The sequence below is a fragment of the Octopus sinensis genome, linkage group LG2 (assembly GCF_006345805.1).
Source record: "Octopus sinensis linkage group LG2, ASM634580v1, whole genome shotgun sequence".
NCBI classification, from domain to species: domain Eukaryota; kingdom Metazoa; phylum Mollusca; class Cephalopoda; order Octopoda; family Octopodidae; genus Octopus; species Octopus sinensis.
The window spans coordinates 45474387-45496617 of record NC_042998.1 but is presented as its reverse complement, the minus strand read 5'-3'; the positions used below and the strand labels follow the sequence as shown (position 1 = coordinate 45496617).

Below are 22231 nucleotides of genomic sequence, written 5' to 3'. Positions count from 1 at the left end.
CATATAGGTCAAATTTACTGATAAAAAAGACGAAGACAGGTGAAGGACAACAAGCAGGTGTATTAGTTTGACGCTTGGGAAGAATGGAACTCTTTAACATTTTGAGCCTCTAGTCTTTAATAGAAAGGATTGAGAGGAGGAAAAAAAGGAGAGAGAACGAAAAGAAACGGAGAAGAAAATGTGTAGGGATTAACGGTTCAGCACGATATAACCCATGCCAGCATGGAGAGTGGATGTTAAATGAAGATGATGATGAGAGAGATACCTAACCCACATGCATTTCTTCCTGGCTCTCTTGTCTTTTATCTTTTACTCTCTGTTACCGTTTTTCTTCATTCTTCCTTGAATGTAAACTTAATGAGGTCAGTTGTGATTGTCCTTTGAACTCTTGTTGTTATTTGATATATTACTTGCCAACCACATGATTTCAGGTTCAGTCCCACAGCAATTGTCAGCTTGCTGTGTTTTTGAAAAAGCAATTTAAAATTAACTTTTATAACTTTTATTGAGGTGCATATTATATAAAAAGGGGGCATCCTATGGGACAACCTAGATGAGATATATAAAAAGCTCACTTCGCCATTATGTGTTTCTGGGTTCAATCTCACTACACACTAATATTGACTTGCAATACAAATATATAACAGGCTAGTTTATGATTGCCCATGATCCAATGTGTCCTGCATTATGGTACTTGGGGTAAATTTTGCTTTTTTTTTCTAGCACGTCAAATGACCACTTATTGGTCCCCCTCATTATCGATGCTTTTAACTCCCACGTCGATGCTTTTAACTCCCACGTCAGCCCTGATCCATCAGATGTTTCAGCTGTGCTTATCTCATCCTTTTATTTCGCATAGATTAAAAATAAATAAATAAAAACCCTTCAATTTTTTTTAATTAAGCACTTTTGGGTTTTTTTGTTTTTTTCCCATTGATTATAAGTTTTAAAAAGCCAGAAATCGGGGATCAGTAGGAATGTTAATGGAGCATTAATGGTATCACTAAGGCCATGGGCTCAGCCCCTTCAGGACACTGGTATGTGAAAAAGAAAAACAAAAAAGGTGCTTTCTACCATAACCTTATGGTGATTCAAATTTTATGGATGAAATTAAGTTGATGGAAACTGTGTGGACTGTTCTTTGAAGGTAGCCCTGATCCATCATCCACCCTGTTTAATGCCAGCACCTAGTCTTTTGCTGATTTTAGTAATGTCTCCTTTATTTCAAGCATTCAAAGTCTCTCATCTGCACCGTTTTCCATAGTAGCGACCTAAGATTTCTGGTTTCTTCCTTTCTTCCTTCTATTCCCAGTCTCAGAAGCCCTCACAAAAATTTTGGTTGATGCCCCACCTTCTTTGATCAAATCATTAAAAAATTAAAATTATGTATATTTTTTCCTCTCTTTTTTTTTTGTGTGTGTGTCATAGATCCACTCAACAAACTAATATAACACACTTCTTTCTCTTCTCTTCTTTTGATACATTTTTTCAGTTTGTTGAGATTAAAATAAATGTCTTCAAAAGAGTGGACAAAAAAAACCTTTTCCAAATCTCCTGCAGTGATGCCCGTGAAAGGTTTCAGTACATTATCCTTCTGTTTATAGTGTTTGTTCGAAATATGGCAGAATTTTCCTGGAATCCTGGTAAGTTTTTATCTCTCTCAAATTATTTTTAAAAGATCATGAGATAAAAAAGAAAAGAGAGAAAGCATTAATTACTCTGTACGCATAAGCGAAAACAGGGTATTGTAATCACTCGTCTTTGTCTCTTTGTTTGCAAAATTACTGGAAAATGGCTGAATGGATTTTCACCAAATTTGACAGAAATACTCATTGGGAGAGTGGCCCAAAATGAAGAAAATTTGGTTTGATTATCTTCAAGTATACATAAATACATATACAGATGTGTAACTGTGTGTGTGTGTACAGTGATGGATTTAAGGGTTTCATTTATTTACGAGTTGATTTCTTTATTTCACCAGAGTATAAATACTTTTAATGGTGATACTTAAAAAATTTTTTTTAATTGAACTTACAAGTTTCCCGTCAAGCAAGTGGCTATATTATTTATATCCTACAACAAACTACAGTATGTTTGATTCACCTGCCATCATTGAAAGACATTGCTATGCAATACTTTCTGTATTTCATTTTGTTCACTTCCTTTTTCATAATAATCACCCCTCATCTGCATGTATATAGATCATGGTGTACCTATGCATGTAGATATGTGTACGGTGATGGATTCAAAGGTTTCGTTTATTTATGAGTTGATTTCTTAATTTCACTATTCTTAGGTTTCTAGTTAAACCACACTATAATTTGCAAAGAAAACTATTTACGTGCAGGGTATACATTGTCCCTCTGGTGCCATTATTTTCATTTTACTTTGTATCCAGAAAGACATTTGTAATTAAAATTCTGCTGCTATTTAATAATTTGTTTTGTTGGTTACTCTTTTACTTACTTCAAAGATTTAGTCAAATAAATAGACCCCAGTACTTATTTTTGAAGTCTGGTACTTACTCTGTCAGCCTCTTTTGCTGAACTGTTAAGTCATAGGGATGTAAACAAACCAACACTAGTTGCCAAATTGTGGTGGGAAGACACATACATACACACAGTCAGTAAAAACTATATATAATGAAATACACAACCAATATAGTAAATAATTAAACCTGGAAGTTAATTATATGACAGCTATTTTTAATAAAGAAATTAGCAATTATAAAGTTGGGTTTAGTTGTAATATTTGATGAAAAATAGTAACCCATGTGTAAAAAGTCTCTATTAAATTGATTGTGTAGTTATTTAACAAAAATTTAACTTGATATCAAATTGCCTTAAACTGCAACTGGTTCTCTGATACAAACTTCCTGTTTTAAATTGATCTACATGAAAACTTTTAATCAAAATTCTGTGTTAATTTGTTCCAAATACCAACATAATAACAACAATGTTATTGTACTAAATTTTTCATTATTTTCCAAATTAATTGAAGCAAACAAAGAGCATTTTGACAGAAATATGATAACAAAAAGGTTAACCCTTTCGTTACTGTATTTATTTTGCGATGCTCTGTTTCTTTCAATTACTTTAACCCTTTAGTGTTCACATTATTCTGCCAAAATTAATGCCTCTTTATCCACATTGTTTTGAACTCATCATGCATTGTCTTGTAGCTATGAGATTTTGATGAGGTAGCTGTTAATTTTTAAAATGATATTGTAGGGTTGGTGTAAGAGACCAGATCTGGCCAGTTTGAACATAAAACAGGCAGAATACTTTTGGCCGGATATGGCCGGTTTAAATGCCAAAGGGTTAAATATAACAAAGAACTTAGTAAAATAACTTAGTTATCATTCAGCTAGTGTTAGGAACATAAATTGTGACTAAGGTTTGGTGGAAGATTTTAATTCAAAACTCATGAAACAAGACATTTGTACTCAGAGCCAGAGCCAGTTTTAGCTGGGTTGGTAACAAAAGGGTTAAACTGCTCTTCAATATCTGTATTAATCATTAAACTAGTCTCAGTAATGGAAATGTTTCTTTTGTTTCAGAACATATTTCAGTAATTCTGCCAGATGCAGTCATGATTCTTTTGGCAGAGGTAGTAGTCGACTGGTTAAAGCATGCTTTCATCAGTAAGTTCAATGAAATATCTAAGGAGGTGAGTGTTTATAAATAAAACTATATCATTCTGATAGATTCTTTTAAACTGGTTCTTGATCAGAGATCATTTTTATGAACGTATAGTTCTATCTTTACTAAGTGTTGTGACTTTCGATAATTTATTTCTTTAATCACTTGAAATGTTATTATTAAACAGCTTGATTTGTGAGAGACTCAGAATCAATTAACTGAGACATAAAGTGCCGCATAAAAAGCATTGATGTGGGTGCTGATGCCAAATAAAAAGAACTGGTGCTGGTGCCACTTAAAAAAGCATTGGTGACACTCTGTAAAGTGGTTGGTGTTATGAAGGGCAGCCCACCATAGAAACCAAGTAAAAGCAGACTATGGAACTTGGTGCTGTCCCTGGCCTTGCCAGTTCCTGTTAAGCCATCCAACCCATGCCAGCATGGAAAATGAATGTTAAATGTTGATGATGATGATGATGATGATGTGCTTGAAGATACAATTGTGTATAAGGGTGCATACTTTAAAATATGGCTGAACATGACAATATTCTTAGCATAGTAGATGGTTTTCCGGAATGGGAATTGCAGATTGCTGACTTGCAATTGCTGAAGAATCACTGGATCATATCGTGTTATAAGTATGCAGCATCTCTACCATCCGGGGCAGTTCACTGAACAGCCAACTCCACTAAGTTGTTTTAGCAGATATATCACTGTAAAACTCACGAGAGTTTTGTTGGCTTATAGTACTGAGTCCAACTTCTCTTGTAGGTATAATTTAGAGATGGATATGTGCTAACACAAGAGAAAAGAAAAGACAATAGATAATAAAGTCCTTGATACACTATGCTTAAAGGAAAGACAAAATGGTCATGAGTACAGTATCTTGATCACGGTTGGTATGAGACTAAACAATTTGGAGAATGATGAGTTCTGCCAAACTAACTAGCCCAAGATAAGCTTCATACATAGAAATTGTTCGATAGGGCTCCAATAAGTTTTGGGGACTCATTATACAAGAATAATAGCAACAAAGCTAAATTTATAAATTTTATTGTATAAAACTGTTGTTTGTGATGTTTATAAGCATTAGTAATTCACCCATCTTTTGATTCGATACAAAATTTTACAAACTTGTAAGTAAAATGTTTGGTGGATTGTATCAGAAATGTGAAAGTGAAACTGGAAAACTATATCACCAAGTAGAAAATAATGGGCCATTGTCAATGGAATTTCAATATGAATTTGAAAAGTAAAAGTGGTTTGAGAAAAAAAACCCACTGAATTTAAAGAACCTGGATTGATTGATACAAAATTGGCCATTCCTTATGAATAAAGTATGTTCATAAGTTGGTTATAAAGTACTGAGGTAATCTAAAAAGATTTAGATTTGCCTGGTTTGATCATTTATAAGCCTTCCTGGGGTTTTACTAACAGAATTAAGGGTAGGGATATACTGTTAGGTGACGGCTTGTGGCCTAGTGGTCTGGGTGTTACACTCATAATCACAAGATCATGGTTTCAATTCCCAGCTCAGATGGCGATTGTGTTTTTGAGTAAAGCACCTTGTTTTCTGTTGCTCCAGTCCACTCAGCTGTAAGTGAGTAACTCTACTACAGACTGACTTCCCATTCAAAGAGAATGTTATGATTTCAGTCACTTATATGCCATGGAAACTTAGTAAACAGCCCTGTGAGACCTAGGACTTAGGACAGTGATGTTTGGAGTTGATAATGATGATATACTGTCAGTAATTTTTTAGGATTGGCTCATGTCTACAGCAAAGCCTGGACTCAGCACTGTAAGCTAACTCATCAGTTTTACAATGCTGCTACTGTTTATACTTACAAGCCATTTCCACTATGATTTATTATTAATATTTACACCATTGATACTCAGAAAACAGATTCCATTACACTCCTGGGGGAGAAACTAGAAGTAGTTGATAGTTTCCGGTACCTAGGTGACCAAGTTAGTAGCGGAGGGTGGGTGCTCAGAGAGTGTTACCACTAGAATAAGAATAGCCTGGGCAAAGTTTAGGAAGCTTCTTCCCCTACTGGCGACAAAGGGTCTCTCGCTCAGAGTGAAAGGTAGATTGTACGATGCATGTGTGCAAATTGCCATGCTTCACAGCAGTGAAACATGGGCCGTGACTGCGGAGGATATGCGTAGGCTCAAAAGAAATGAAGCTAGCATGATCCGCTGGATGTGTAATGTCAGTGTCCATGCACGACAGAGTGTAAGCGCCCTAAGAGAAATGTTGGGCATAAGAAGCATCAGATGCAACGTGCAAGAGAGACTTTTACATTGGTATGGTCATGTACTACGGATGGATGAGAGATGTGTGAAGAAGTACCACTCCCAAACTGTTGAAGGAATCCAGGATAGAGGTAGTACATGACCAGGAAGACATGGACAAGGTGGTCAAGCATGACCTTCATACATTGAGCCTCACAGAGGCTATGACGAAAGACCAAGACCTCTGGAGATATGCTGTGACTTCGAAGACCTGACGAATGAAGTGAGTCCATGGCTTGCAGGATGACCTGCTGTGCTAACCTTGGATCGTAGAGTGACCCACTGTTCTTGAGGAGACCTATTGAGTCAAGTACGTTAACACCAACATCAAAATGAAAATCAAATGGAAATTGTAGTTAAGATACCCGTGCCGTTGACACATTAAAAGCACCATCCGAATGTGGCAGTTGCCAGTGCCGCCTGACTGGCATCCGTGTCGGTGACACGTAAAAGCACCAACCGATCGTGGCCGTTTGCCAGCCTCATCTGGCCCCTGTGCAGGTGGCACATAAAAAGCACCCACTACACTCACGGAGTGGTTGGCATTAGGAAGGGCATCCAGCAGTAGAAACACTGCCAGATCAGACTGGAGCCTGGTGCAGCCTCCTGGCTTCCTAGACCCTGGTTGAACCGTCCAACCCATGCTATCATGGAAAACAGACGTTAAACGATGATGATGATGATGATGATGATTTAGATTGGGCCATTCAGAGATATTTTCACTAAGCAACGTAATGCAGTCAGTATTTGTTAGTTGTCAGTAACCTTATAACTAGGCCGGTAGCTGATCTCTCAAATGACCTGCTTAAATCAATCAGAAATAAACTATAATTTATTGTACCAACCATGGAGGTGTGAAAGATAAATACACTCCTATATTGGATGATTGTGAAAGCATAAAACATTAAATGAAATACAGTAAAACAGCAAGTCTGACAAGGAGAACTTTGAAAAAGTTTAGTACATAGTCACTCTTCTTCTTCAAAATGATTAATATAAAGTAACATATGTACCATTTCTTTTATCTTTCTTCTGAAATAAGTACGAAACCTTATAAAAAGTAGGACTTGGTGACGTAGGTAAGATAGAATCTGGATTCACAATCTATAACAAAGAAGGCACTCTGTATTCACTGAAATTTTGTAACTTATTTCAGCAATAATGAAAAATTTTGTACCTATTTGGTTGCTCACCTTGCTAGAAATAGCAGCCAAGTCTCTTCAAATTATATTCTACAGTAATGTTAAGGATACCTTAGATAACATGGACCTGAGTGAACTGTTTCTTGAGGAAAAGACAGGATGGTTGTTGCTTAAATGTCTTGGATCAGTTAGGATTTACCCAAGGCTCAACAATGATAAATTATTCTGATTGGATTTCTGTTTTGTAAGAGGATAAAGTATACACAATGTAACAGATCCCCTTATCTTACTTTCAGTATTCATTTTCAACTTCCTCCACATTGTTGAACCTCTGTCCTTTCAGGAAATGAACCATGGCTCAGAAAAAATGGTAACCTGATGGTGCAAGGTCTGGACTGTAGGCAGTAAGGCAGCACTTCAATCCCCTCTGGTTCCTCAGGTTTGGGCTTAGTCACATTGGCTATGTGTGCTGGGGCATTGTAATGCTGTAGGAATGCAGGTCTTTGATTGACCAATGCCAGGTAGCCTACTTTCAAAGCATCATGTAATCACTGCAGTTGTTGAGCACGAAGGTTAGTGTTCACAGCATGACCATTTGGGACAAGCTCAAAGTGCAACTCCCACTTAAAATTTTAAAAAAACATGCAGCGTGACCTTCTGTTCAAACCACTCTCGTATAACAACAGGTCTGAGCCCTGGTTGGAACAAAGCCCCAGTTTTTTCTTATTAGGATTATGAAAATAGATCCATTTTTCATCCATATTTACAATTCAACACCAAAAACAAGCATCTCAAGGATTTGCCAGCAGTTGTTTGCAAACATTCACACATTGTTGAGCCTGGTTATTGGTCAGTTCATCAGGATTTGTAACAGATGTCTTAGAGGACTACATGTCTAATCATTGACTGCAACTCATGAAGATGATTGGCAATGGCCCACAATGATTTGCTGGGATTCTTGTTGATGATGCCCTGAACTTAATGAACAATATCTGACTGTTGAGAATGCTTTTTTTTCGAGAAGGGGTAGGGCAGTTTCCTTGTCCTGACATTGCATGGTAATTGTAAATGAGTGTCACTGCCATTCAAGCAGTGCCCTTCATTTCAAGTCTTCCATGAGAACATGCCTGGCCATGGGGAAATATTGCCTTACTTCGAAATAGGAAGGACATCCATTTGTAGAAAATTTTCCTCAGTGAAATCTGACTGATCGATACAAGCATGGAAAAGTAAAAATTAAAATGATGATGTTGCTGATGCAGATGTTTTAAAATGTAGAGGATCAGAAATGAAGAGGGTAAATACCCTTTTCAAAGGGTATTTATCCTCTCAAAATCAAAGGATAATCCTGTAAATACTAGGATTAATTATTTTTCCATTACTCATTTTCACTTATACTCTCTCTCTCTCTCTCTCTCCATTAAAAAAAGTAATGACCCTATGAAAGAAAAAATTATTTGGATGTTTACTTTCAAATAAAATATAAGCTTGTCTCATTTTCAGTTTGATTACACAATTTGTTATTTTATACAAAAGAAACAAAAAATATCTTGTGTGTTTGTATATATATTAGAATTGTAATTTTCTCTAATGTAACTTTGTGTAATGTTTTTTTAGGTTTATGCAGATTTCTCTCTTATTTTGGCCCAAGATATGGTATCAAGTCGTCAGACACAGGTAAGCAGTTTTGCGTTAACTCTTCCCAATTACAGTTCCTGCATTATGATCGAGAATAAACCTCATAGTAGCATCTCACAAAGCAAACTAAAGTAGGCGATTGGCTTGTGAAAGCTGTGCAAGCCATGTACAGAGGTGCCATCAGCAAGGTGAGAGTTGGCAAGGAATTTAATGATGCATGTTGATATCCATCAAGATTCAGTTTTTAGCTGCCTCCTATTTCTTATTGGTCTTCCAGACCATATCAAGGGACTTTAAAACCAGTTGTTTGTAAAAAAAACTTGTTTGCTGAGAAGTTAGTTCTCAGCTGAATCTGTTAAAGATTTTGGAGAGGAAATTCCAAACATGGAAGCAAAATCCTCGAACGGGAACACAGGTAAGTTGATGGAGATGGCAGATATATTTTTTCATGCCAGATGTACAGGAGTGATTTGTAGTAAGTGTGTTTATGGAGTAGATTTCTCCAAATGCTTGGAAAAGGATCTCTAAACAATCTCCTGTTTTTGTTAACTAAGTACCGTAAATCCTCGAGTATAATCTGCATTTTTTTCCCAAAAGTTAAAGGTCAAAATCCCTAGTGCGTACTATATATGAGGTTAAAAATGAAAAATATTTTCCAAGCAATGTCCTAGTCTCTATTTGCTGTCCGGTAATGTTTATTCAGACGCATTTTGTGATGTCGGTTGTGAAAATACCTTAAGCTAAGCCTGAAAGCAATGAAGAATCATCTATAATTTGCAGTAAGCAACATTTATTAAAATGAAAGTATTCAGAACATAGAATAACATGTAACAAAAACAATTTGCAAACATATTTACATTCCCATATAACAGTTAAGAACATCACCATTATTGTATTACACATGCGCGGAAGTATTTGTTTGACTAGGTGCTGCTGGCTTAATTACATATGACTCAAGTTAGAGAAGGGGTGCATATTATACACAAAGTTTAGGTTTTTCAGAAATACAGCCCCCTAAAAATCCCCTGCGTATTATACTTAAGGGCGGACTATACTCGAAGATTTACAGTAATCTTATTAACAGTGAAGGTGGGTGTTCGAAAAGCATAGTTACTAGAGTAAGAATAGAGTAGGAAAAGTTCAGGGAGCAACTAGAGTGAAAGTTAGATTGTATGATGCTCATGTATGAAGTAATATTTTGCTTGGTTAGTGGGATATGGACTTTGAATATAGAAATTTGACGAAAGCTGGAAAGAAATAAGACAAGTTTTTTTGGGTTTTTTTTTATACATGCATAATGTTAGTGTGCATGAATGGCAGAGCTTAAACGAGCTAAAAGATAAAGTGTATGCAAGTGGAATCAGATGCAGTGTACAAGAGAGAAAACTTCATTGGTACAGGTATGTAATATACATGGAGAATGTCAGTTGTGTAAAGAAGTGCCAAGTACTAGAAAGTGGACCATACCTGCTGAAGAAAAAAACTGAGAAAAATCATGGGAAGACCTGGTGACTACTGAATCTCAAAAAGTTGAATTTTATTAAGAAGATGACAAATAATCACAAGTGGTAAATACTGTGCTGAAGTAGATTTGTGTAATTCCTGCAAGCATAAAAAAATGACACAAAAATGACGATTGAGGTGGAGATAGTGAATTTATCATTCAGATCCTTCTCACAAATCTTGATGATAGCATTCTCTCTCACATCATGCCACTTATGTAATGAGAGATGGAAACAGTGAAAATCTCCATATTCAATCCCTTTCTTCTTTCTAGCACTTATCATTGTTGTTGTCTCACTTCCTGATCCACTACTCAATCCAATATCACTTTCTCTGTCTCACCCATTACTATTCCCCCAATCACTTATTAATGATATCCTTGTGATACCTGTGCCGGTGGCATGTAAAATGCACCATCCGTACGTGGCCGATGCCAGCGCCACCTTGACTGGCTTCTGTGCTGGTGGCACGTAAAAAGCACCAACCGATCGTGGCCGTTGCCAGCCTCCCCTGGCACCTGTGCCGGTGGCATGTAAGAAAGCACCCACTACACTCACGGAGTGGTTAGTGTTAGGAAGGGCATCCAGCTGTAGAGACACTGCCAGATCAGACTGGAGCCTGGTGCAGCCTCCTGGCTTCTCAGACCCCAGTCAACCCGTCCAACCCATGCTAGCATGGAAAACAGATGTTAAACGACGACGATGATGATGATGATGATGATGATGATCCATAATCCTCATTCTCTTTCTCCCATTACCATCACTTCCATCATCTCACCATCATGCAGCTGTCTCTTCTTTCTCTCTCTTTATTATCTTTCACCTACCACCGTTCATTCTGCCTCTCCTCTTTACTCTCTCTTTCTCTCTCTTATAACCTCCTTGCTCCTTACTTCTGTCAATCCATTTTCTCCTCACTCAGTTGTGTAAAAGAAAAAAGAAAAACTGAGATAACACAGCAAAGAGATGACTCATTTTGTCACACATAACCTCCTTATTTCTTATTTCTTTACTGCCCACAAGGGACTACACACAGAGGGGACAAACAAGGACAGACGGATTAAGTCGATTATATCAACCCCAGTGCGTAACTGGTACTTATTTAATCATCCCCAAAAGGAAGAAAGGCAAAGTCGACCTTAGCGGAATTTGAACTTAGAACGTAGCGGCAGATGAAATATCGCTAAGCATTTCACCCAGCATGCTGATGTTTCTGCCAGCTTGCCGCTGGTGCCAATGAACAAATAGACAACACAGAGTAGAGAGGACTCTTTCAAACTTTTTGGGGAATAAGAGAACCTCTCTAGTCTTGGTGACCTTATTATATGTCCCCACTACATTCTGTAAAGTTTTTGAAAATTGGTAGAGCATCCAACCATAGAAATCAAGCCCAAAACAGAATGTACAAATGAGGCATGATCCCCACTCCCACCTCCATCCAGGAGGGCAGTTAACTTTGAATAAGAACTAATTGACACCCAGACAACCTGACCATTTTACATCCTACTCTCCAGCAGGATGGAAAATAGGATGTAAAATAATGATAATGGCGAACACTTTCAGGAAGTATATTCCCTCAGCTGTTTTTTTTTTCTTTATAATCAACATTACTAAAATTATATATGTTGTAATAATGAAGCCAAACCAAATAGTGATTTTCTGAAATCATTTAATATGTAGCTTTCAGGTTTGCGTAATATATAATAGGCAATGCATCCATTACATAAACCTTCCTCATTTAGAGCATTTCAAAATATGAAGCATTTGATGGAAATATTTCAATATATATATATAGGAGGATGAATATGTGTGTGTGTGTGTGTGTGTGTGGAGGTGCATGGTTTAGTGGTTAGGGTGTCAGCCTCATGATCGTAAGAGTGTGGTTTCGATTCCTGGACCGGGCGATGCGTTGTGTTTTTGAGCAAAACACTTCATTTCACGTTGCTCCAATCCACTCAGCTGGCAAAGGTGAGTAGTACCTGTATTTCAAAAAGGGCCAGCCTTGTCATACTCTGTATCACGCTGAACCTCCTTGTGAACTACGTTAAGTAAGGGTACACATGTCTGTGGAATGCTCAGCCACTTGCATGTTAATTTCACGAGCAAGCTGTTCCGTTGATCGTATCAGCTGGGACCCTCATCGTCATAACCAACAGAGTGCTCCTATATATATATAAAACAAAGGTAGAACAGAAAAAACACATGTGGTAAAAAGGACGATAGGACAAAACAAGATACACAGATAATTCCCAGCCAGCGGTCTGATCAATAAGTATCCGGACTGTTGCCATAGTAACAAAGCTAAAGTACACAGAGTAGCTTGGCACAGATTAAACTTGAACTCTGCTGTGCAGGCACACTAAGTTCTAACATTCTAACTCACTTCCACTGTTTACAGCAATGCTTGGAAGGAAGGTGTGTAACGTGTGATCATCACATTGACCATGACAGAGAAAATTGAGCAGAGAATCTGCATCAAATTTTACCAAAAGCTTGGCAATACATGTGCAGAGGCCTATGCAAAGTTTTCATTGTTCTCAACACACTCAAGGAGATCTTGTGCAACTGAAACCCAAGTGTCTTTTTGGTTAGCTGAAAGCAGTTTTGGCACAAACTTTGCAGACACGCATCTCATACTCAAATCTTCAGTGATAATGGACTGAACTGAACCGTAACTAATCTGCATATCTTCTGATAACTTGTGGATTGTGATTCAACATTTTTCCCTCACAGCTGCACGCACATCTGCAATGTTTTTCTCAGTTCTACTGGTCTCCCATAACGTTCGTCAATATTGACTTTTTCTGGCCATCTTGAAAACATCTGAACCACTCGTACACTTGTGTGTGTCTCATACACTCCTCTCCATACACTTTCCGCAACTTTGTATAGGCCTCTGAACAAGTATCGCCATGACAACTTCCTCTGTTATGGTCAGTGCAACAATCACATGCTACACACCTTCCTTCCAAGCACTGCTGTAAACAGCAGAAGTGAGCTAGAACGTTAAAACTTAGTGCGCATGCACAGCAGAGTTGTAGGTTAATTTTGCTAAGTAGCTTTACCCTGCATACTTTAGCTTTATTACTATGGCAACAGTCCGGATACTTATTGATCAGACCTTGTATAACAACAGATGGATAATGTGTCAATCCACTACAGCTGTTTCCAATGAATTTTTGATTGATTAAAAGTACTAGGCTTACAAAGAATAAGTCTTACAATCGATTCGTTCAACTAAAGGTGGTGCTCCAGCATGGCCACAGTCAAATGACTCAAACAAGTAAAAGAATAAAGAATCCCTTATATTGTATGCAATATAAATACTTTCTTATATATTATACACTTTAAATTCGCTATATGAATGAATCTGTGACTACGGTCAGCCTTATCTATCTTATACACCACAAATTGTGGCTTAGAAATTTATACCATACTTCTTTCTTATATTTAAATTTTTTTTCGTATATTTTGATTCATCTCATATTATACTTGTTTATTGAATTATGGTTATTATATATTCTATTATTTATATCATTTTTTTTCCAATTCACTTTTTACTCACTATTGTACTTTATCCAATTATATTACTTTATTTTATTTTTTTCCATTTTACTCTTTTAGTGGTATTCCATCTGTCCTCATGTTCTGAGTTCAAATTGCACTGAGGTCAACTTTGTCTTTCATCCTTTCAGGGTCGATAAATTAAGTACCATTTGAATAGTCTCCTCCCATAAAAAATTGCTGCCCTTGTGGCAAAATTTGAAACCATTATCATTATTATTAAGATGGTGAGCTGGCAGAATCATAAGCACTAGCTGGACCCATGAAAAATTCATGGAAATACTGGTGCCATGAAAAATGTTTGCATATTATGACCATCTGCCTTTATGTTCTGAGTTCAAATTCTGCCGAGATCAATTTTGCCTTTCGTCTTTTTGGGGTGGGTAAATTATCAGTTGTGTACTGGGGCCAGTCTAATAAACTGACCCCCTCCCCACAAAAAAATTCAGGCCTCGAAAAGTATATTGTGTCAGTTACAGAATATAGAAAGTAATGTAACACCAATGACTAAATAATCCAACCAAAATATCTCAGTTACACAAACATAAACAGAATTACTATTCAACCTTAAAATACATCATACGTATTCAAAGAGCCTTAATGTACAAATTGAAATGCAAAAGAGCGAAATAATAAATGGACTTGTGAATGAAAGTTTGGTAATTGCATTTATTTCCACCATACGACACTTATTATTACAAACATGTTTTAACTAACCTAAACTATACACATACACAAATACATTCATATATATATATATATATATAGTGATGCATATTTGTCATTTGAATATGGCTAACCCCTAAGGGTGGATGCTACTGTAGTTTGTAGCCCTAGGAAGATATCTCCTCCAGCTGGCTATAGACACACTATCTGTGCCCTATCAGTATTTGTGAAGGGAAGTCATCCTTCCCGTCTTCAACTTATGATACACACGGACTCGAGTTTCAAGGTGTTTACCTATCATCAGCGTGTGACAATCATAGTTGTCGACGAGAATTCAGTTTCGCTCACAAATACATATACTTTTTCAGTGTCGATTGACACTGATATTGAAAAAGTGAAATCAAACAATGATAATATATATATATATATATATATTATAAAATGAGATAGGGTTGTAAATTCAACCCTCCATGGGATAACATATATCCAATATACTGCTAGAGAGGTACCCAACAAAACTAATACATAAATGTTAAAAATTGCGATGCAATTAATTCATCTACTGTATTATGTGGGCAAGGGTAAAATTATTACCGTAAATTAATAATACAAAATGAGAAAATGGAGAAACATACCTAAATCAATCATCAACCATCAGATAATACCCAATCAATACTTTATTAAACCATTACACAACAGCAATGACATTATACATAATATATTACAAATATAACTAGACATAGAAATAGAAACAGAAAATACAATTACGTTGTAGCTGACAGCTGTTTCGGCCGTGAAGACAGGTATGTCCCATTTAACCTATTAGCCATATAAAGCAGGTATAAACGAGACATTAACAAGAATGTCTCACGGCCTCTTCAGAGAATTTAATGTAAGTATGAAAAAAATTTACATATAAATAAATAAATATATAAATATAAAAATGTGTGCATAGACACTCATAATTCTACACATATATATATACACAATAATACATTATAAACAATATATATCAACATACATTAACAAACACAATAATGTTCCATATTGAACTCATCGTTCTATATCCAACATCAAGGAAATACATGTACACTCATATTTAGATTTAAAGCAGGCATATATATTTAACAGTCCAGTCTATTAAAATGTATAACCACACGAAAAGTCAATAAAATTAATATTAATAATAATAATAATAATAATAACAACCATGATTGTACCATGTAAAGCAAGCGGACATCCACATATATAGTAAATATTTACATAATAGTAGCCTGTATACTAAGTTTATATATATACTCTTTTCAATGTATATTTTCATTTTATTTTATGTTATTTATCTATCTATCTATTCATTTATGCATATGTGGATATATACATATTAGCAGTACTATATATTAGGTGTACCTTTGTATTTATCTTAATTTGTTTTCTATGGTATTTATCTATTTATTTATTCATTTATTTATTTATATGTAGATATATACATACATATCCATTATTTATTATAATAATATATATATATGTATACAAGCTTTTACTTATATTTTCATTTTAATTTTAATTATTTCATCTAATTTTATCTTATTACATTTTAATTTTAAGTAATTACAATTATTAACTTATAATTAATTTAATTTTTGTTATTTACTTATATACTATTTATTGGTAAGTCCTCCACTGATATTATTTAATGCTAAATCCTGTTAATTATTATATATGTATTTATGTGTCCACTGTTGCTTAAAAATATATATATATATATATATAAGTACTACGAATGTTTACACGCACATCATATGTGAAAATATATGGTGTGTATGTGCATGTCTGTTGTTACACATGAGTATACATATGGACATGTAGATGTGAGTGTAATTCTATTAGTTCGCGGTGAGGGTTTAAATAGAAAAATATTAGTATTGTAATAACATTGGATTTATTACGTAGGGATGATATCTGTTTATGCTATAAGGAGTTATTGTGATTATATATCTTAGAATATTAGCGTATTTTGACTTCTTACAATTAATCTCTTATAATTTAATTATTATAAACCGTTGTTAACTTAGTATATATATTTTTTTATGTCTCTTGATAGTCAAACAGAAATGGGTATTCTATACTTTATAAATTAGCGATTGTTTGAATAAAGCATAGCGGTTAAATTTGCGGACTTTTTAGTTATAAAATACTATGTTTACGAAAAATACGGTGTCATATGAATTATGTACCTTATGAAAAATTACATTCTCTATCTGGATATAATTATATGTATGTTTGCATTTACTGTTTATGGAAATATGTGAGTGGATCTACTTAGTTAATACAACAGCCATGGTGTCGTTTGGGGTGGCTTGATGTCTGTCTGTCTGCATGCATGTATGTGCAATCGGTTGGGTTTCTCTGTTTTGCATGTGTAAAGTTGCGATTCTACATCTTATATTATTTATTTATTTATTTATGATTTGGCTGTGTATGTGGCTATGTCTGTGTGTGGGTGTGTGTGTGTGTGTGTATACATATAACTATGTATGGATGTGCGTGTGCGTATGTGTGTTTCTTGGCTAACTAACCGTAAAATTTCCATTGTGATTCAAATTTAAATCTATAAGCCAATCGAATCTATCTATGTAAATCAATACCAAGCAGACAGATGAATTCGACTTATTAAGTATATATGTGGATGTCCGCTTGCTTTACATGGTACAATCATGGTTATTATTATTATTATTAATATTAATATTAATTTTATTGACTTTTTGTGTGGTTATACATTTTAATAGACTGGACTGTTAAATATATATGCCTGCTTTAAATCTAAATATGAGTGTTCATGTATTTCCTTGATGTTGGATATAGAACTATGAGTTCAATATGGAACATTATTGTGTTTGTTAATGTATATTGATATATATTGTTTATAATGTATTATTGTGTATATATATATGTGTAGAATTATGAGTGTCTATGCACACATTTTTATATTTATATATTTATTTATTTATATGTAAATTTTTTTCATACTTACATTAAATTCTCTGAAGAGGCCGTGAGACATTCTTGTTAATGTCTCATTTATACCTGCTTTATATGGCTAATAGGTTAAATGGGACATACCTGTCTTCATGGCCGAAACAGCTGTCAGCTACAATGTAATTGTATTTTCTGTTTCTATTTCCATGTCTAGTTATATTTGTAATATATTATGTATAATGTCATTGCTGTTGTGTAATGGTCTAATAAAGTATTGAGTGGGTATTATCTGATGGTTGATGATTGATTTAGGTATGTTTCTCCATTTTCTCATTTTGTATATATAAATATATGTTTCAAGTTGTAGCTGTAATTCAAAGCCTTGTCATATTGTGTGAGGCTGAATCTCCCTGAGAACTACATTAATGTTATGCATATCTGTGGCGTACTCAGCCATTTATAAGTTAATTTTATCCTCGTGTGGTAATGAAAAGTGAAATTGACATCCAATATTTGTTGTGTGTATGTATCTATGTATGAAATTTTCTTTGGCTTTATGTATCTACTGTCTCTCTCACTTTCCCTCTTTCTCTTTCACTTCCTTTGTGTCCCTCTTCTCTCCTGCTTTTGATTTAACAATGTGTGTATGTATCTATGTGTCTACTTCTCTTGCGATTTAATAAACATTTAAAAACACAAAATGAACGCCATCACCACTCACTGTCTCTTTCACTCTCTCTGTTTCTCTCTCACTTTTTCTCTCTCTCTCACTCTCTATCTTTCTCTCTTACCTCCTCTGAAACATTTAAAAACACAAAATGAACGCTTTCACTATCTTTTTTCTCTCTCACTCACTCACTCACTCTCTCTCTCTCTCTCTCTTCCTCTCTGTCCTCCTCTCTATCACTTTGCCACTTCTTTGAAGTGTGATGCACACAACAGATATGTACAACAGATGCACAGAACAGATATGTGTGATGCACACAACAGATACATACACTTCTTTGAAGTGTGATGTACACAACAGATATGTACAAAAACAAAAATTTAGCGTTTTAATATTATTAATGGGATTTCATCAATCGTTACATTATGAGTTCAAACTCCACTGAGGTCAACTTTGCATTTCAAGTTTTCAGAGTCAATGAAATAAGTACCAGTTGAATACTGGGGTCGATGTTATCAACTAGCCTCCTCCACTAAAACTTCGGGCTTTGTGCCTACAGCAGATAGGATTATTATTATTGTTTTGTTGTTATTGCTATTGTTATTGTTATTATTATTACTATTGTTATCATTGTTGTTTTTAATACTATTGTTGTTGTTGTTGTTATTATTGTTATTATTATTATTATTAATATTATTATTATTATAATTATTATAGGCTTTCACAGATCATTCTGATCTCTTATCTCGGCGAATGGGCTTCACTCCTCTGCCTTTGGCCTGCATTCTCTATCAAGTATGTGTCCGCTCATTTAAAGTCCATGGGTATCTGGGTTTTGCAGTTTTGGTAATGGTTTATCTTTGGTAAGTAATTAATGTATTTTATGCCTTTAAAATTGATTCCTGATTTTATGCATAGACAGCTTAGCATTAAAGAGTGTTTGAATTTAAAAGAGTAACTCATCTTTTGCATTTCTATTTTGCGTGGCTAGGTGCAGGTGTGCCTAGGCACTGGGTTGGCTTGGTGTAGGTTGACTATGTGGTAAGAAAGCTTGCTTCCTAACCACATCGTTCCAGGTTCAGTCCCACTGCATGGCACCTTGGGCAAGTTCTACTATAGCCTCAGGCCAACCAAAGCCTTGTGAGTGGATTTGGTAGAAGGAAATGGGAAGAAGCCCATTGTGTGTGTGTGTGTGTGTGTCCATCCCACCACTGCTTGACAACCTCTGTTGGTGTGTTTACATCCCTGTAACTTAGTGGTTTGGCAAAAAAGACTGTTAGAAGAAGTACCAGGCTTAGCAAACAAATTAAGTACTGGGGTAGATTCATTTGACTAAAAGTTCTTCAAGGTGGTACCCCAGCATGGCCACAGCCTAATGATTGATACAAGCAAAAGATAAAAGATAATTAAATTAATTGATTTTCTTTTTTGTCTTTAGTGTTACATTGCATATACATATGTACATGCACACATGCAGGGTCACGCAAATATCCTCTGGTTTGAAATCAGATTTATTTTTGATGCAGGCATAGGTGTGGCATTGTGGTAAATAGTTTGCTTCCCAACCACATGGATATGGGTTCAGTCCCACTGCGTGGCACCTTGAACAAGTGTCTTCTGCTATAGTCTCATACCTTATGAGTGTATTTGGTAGAAGAAAGCTGAAAGAAATTCATCATATATATATATATATTTTTATTTTCCTTAAAATTTTCGTTGCGACTTGCAACCTTTTCAATAGTCTTGACTCTGTCTGTTCCAAAAACCAAATCCAAAAACGAAATATAACAATGATGATGATGATGATATATAATAAAATTTTAGTACTTATACTTCAGTTGTTTGTGTAAATGAACTGATACTTTTTATGTTTCTTCTTTTTTTAGTTTGACATCAACTAAAGTACTGAACACCCTGCTACTTCTTGGTCGTGCAAACAAATTGATCTATGGAACCACATCAGCCCCACCGCCATCGTCACAGTCCTCAACACCTCCACCATCATCATCTCCAAATGCAGAATGCACACAGCAACCTCCACCAATAATTTCAGTGCCAGTTGCTCCTGTAACCCCTACTAAAATCAGTAGTCTTTTGCTTTCAACAAGCTGTCCAAACAAAACAGAAGACTCTCCATGCAGTAGCATTCCTATGACGCCCTCCACACCTCCTCCTACTCCAACCACTCCCACTACCAGCACTGCCCCCACTATAGTCTTTGCTCCCGCCACCTTTACCGCTGCTCTTTCAGCAGCAGCAGAATCCAGCAGTAGATGTGGTAGTTTCATTTCTAGCAGCAGAGAATGGGAAGAGTTCCCACCTGCTGGTGCTATGCCGATTGCTTCATTAGACAAAGCAGTCAACACTCAACAGGATGAGGACTTCGAGAATGCTCCAATGATGCCCACGAAATCGGAACCAGTGAGTCCACCTGTTGTAATTAGGTCCCAGCCAAGCGGCATCGCTGAAGAGCTTGTCGACAAACCTGTAGTGAACATGTCCAATAACGAAGACAACCGCTTGATGGCGGACACTATTAGAAAACGAAAAAGTACAGTGGATGAAAATGTCTTCTTTGAAAACCAAAGTCAGCAAGCATCAAGTGCACCGACAGTTGAAAAAATATCTAAATCTACTAGTATGGATCAAGATGACATTTGTCAAGAAGCTACATTAAATAAAATCTCTGAAGACAAGACTCAACATTTACCAAAAGAAAGGTGGCTATGATAAAATTTAACTGTTAGCAGGTTTGACGTTCTAGTTGTTTCAATTTCATTAACACTATGGCTATCACCACCTCCACCACCACTACACCAAACACCTCCTCCTTCTCCTTTTCCTCTGACTAAAACTCATTACTTGTGCGTGTATGGTAGTGCGTTAAGTTTATGGGTACAAATGTTCAACATTTCCTTAAAAGATTTCAATGGAAATACATGCCAACAAAGTTGAATATTCTACAGACTTTAAAGTGGATTTTTAACTTAATTTCCCAATAATTATAATTTTAAAAAAAAAAGTTTTAAAAATTGTATTTAAAGATTATTTTCCAAATAAAGTGAAAAATATTCAAAAAAATTGAAAACAATATAAAAATGTTGCTATTTTTTTAATCTGTTTTCCTTTCTTTTTCTTTTTTACTTATGATTGGTTTTTACATGATGTAAAAATAGCTTTGAAACAGCAAAAAACATATATTTGTAACTGGTTGCAGACTGGACTGAGAAGTCATTTCAGAAGCTGCTTGTCATCCTCCTCCACAAGAACTTTCTATAATCTGTGAGACTGACAGATGCCCCTTATCTTTCTCTCTTTCCTTCTTTCTTTCTCTGTGTTTGTGTGTGTGTGTGTGTGTGTGTGTATGTATATATGTGTGTATATATATATATATATATATATATATATATACACACACACATACACCAAAACTGTCCGACAAACAGGAACGTGAAACTCTGAGAAACAGTTTTTGTGGTATCTTTGCAGCTTTTTCTTTCAGTCATTTGACTGTGGCCATGCTGGAGCACCGCCTTTAGTCAAGCAAATCGACCCCAGGACTTATTCTTTGTAAGCCTAGTACTTATTCTATCGGTCTCTCAAGTGACGGGGACATAAACACACCAGCATCGGTTGTCAAGCGATGTTGGGGGGACAAACACAAACACACAAATATATACATACACACACACTTATATATATGACATATATATGTCTACTAAATCCACTCACAACACTTTGGTTGGCCCAAGGCTATAGTAGAAGACACTTGCTCGAGGTGCCACGCAGTGGGACTGAACCTGGAACCATGTGGTTGGTAAGCAAGCTACTTACCACACAGCCATTCCTGCGCCTAAAATATTAATAAAGTATATATATATATGTATAAAGTAAAATCATTTTCTTCCACACATACAAGCTTGTCCTTTCTGGTGCCAGTGCTGTGTTAACACACCTGTGCCGGTGCTGCATTAATGCACTCATGCTGGAGGCATGTAAAAAGCACCCAGCATACTCTGCTAAGTGGCTGGTATTAGAAAGAGCAACCAACCATAGACGGTTGGAGTTTGGACAGCTCCCTGCTAGCCAGCTCCATGTCAAACCGTACAACTCATACTAGCATGGAGAGCAGATGTTA

General features: G+C 35.8%; 1 protein-coding gene across 1 annotated transcript in view; it reads left to right on the top strand.

Annotated features, from left to right (window-relative positions):
- Positions 1 to 21115, top strand: part of LOC115229904 (transmembrane anterior posterior transformation protein 1 homolog) — a 92301-nt gene extending 71186 nt beyond the window's left edge. The window contains exons 7-11 of the mRNA XM_029800165.2: positions 1493 to 1643; positions 3560 to 3669; positions 8698 to 8757; positions 18811 to 18956; positions 19980 to 21115. Coding sequence (XP_029656025.1) covers positions 1493 to 1643; positions 3560 to 3669; positions 8698 to 8757; positions 18811 to 18956; positions 19980 to 20823 — 1311 coding nt within the window. The 3' untranslated portion in view covers positions 20824 to 21115. The remainder of the gene's footprint in view (positions 1 to 1492; positions 1644 to 3559; positions 3670 to 8697; positions 8758 to 18810; positions 18957 to 19979) is intronic.
- Positions 21116 to 22231: the final 1116 nt, after the last annotated feature.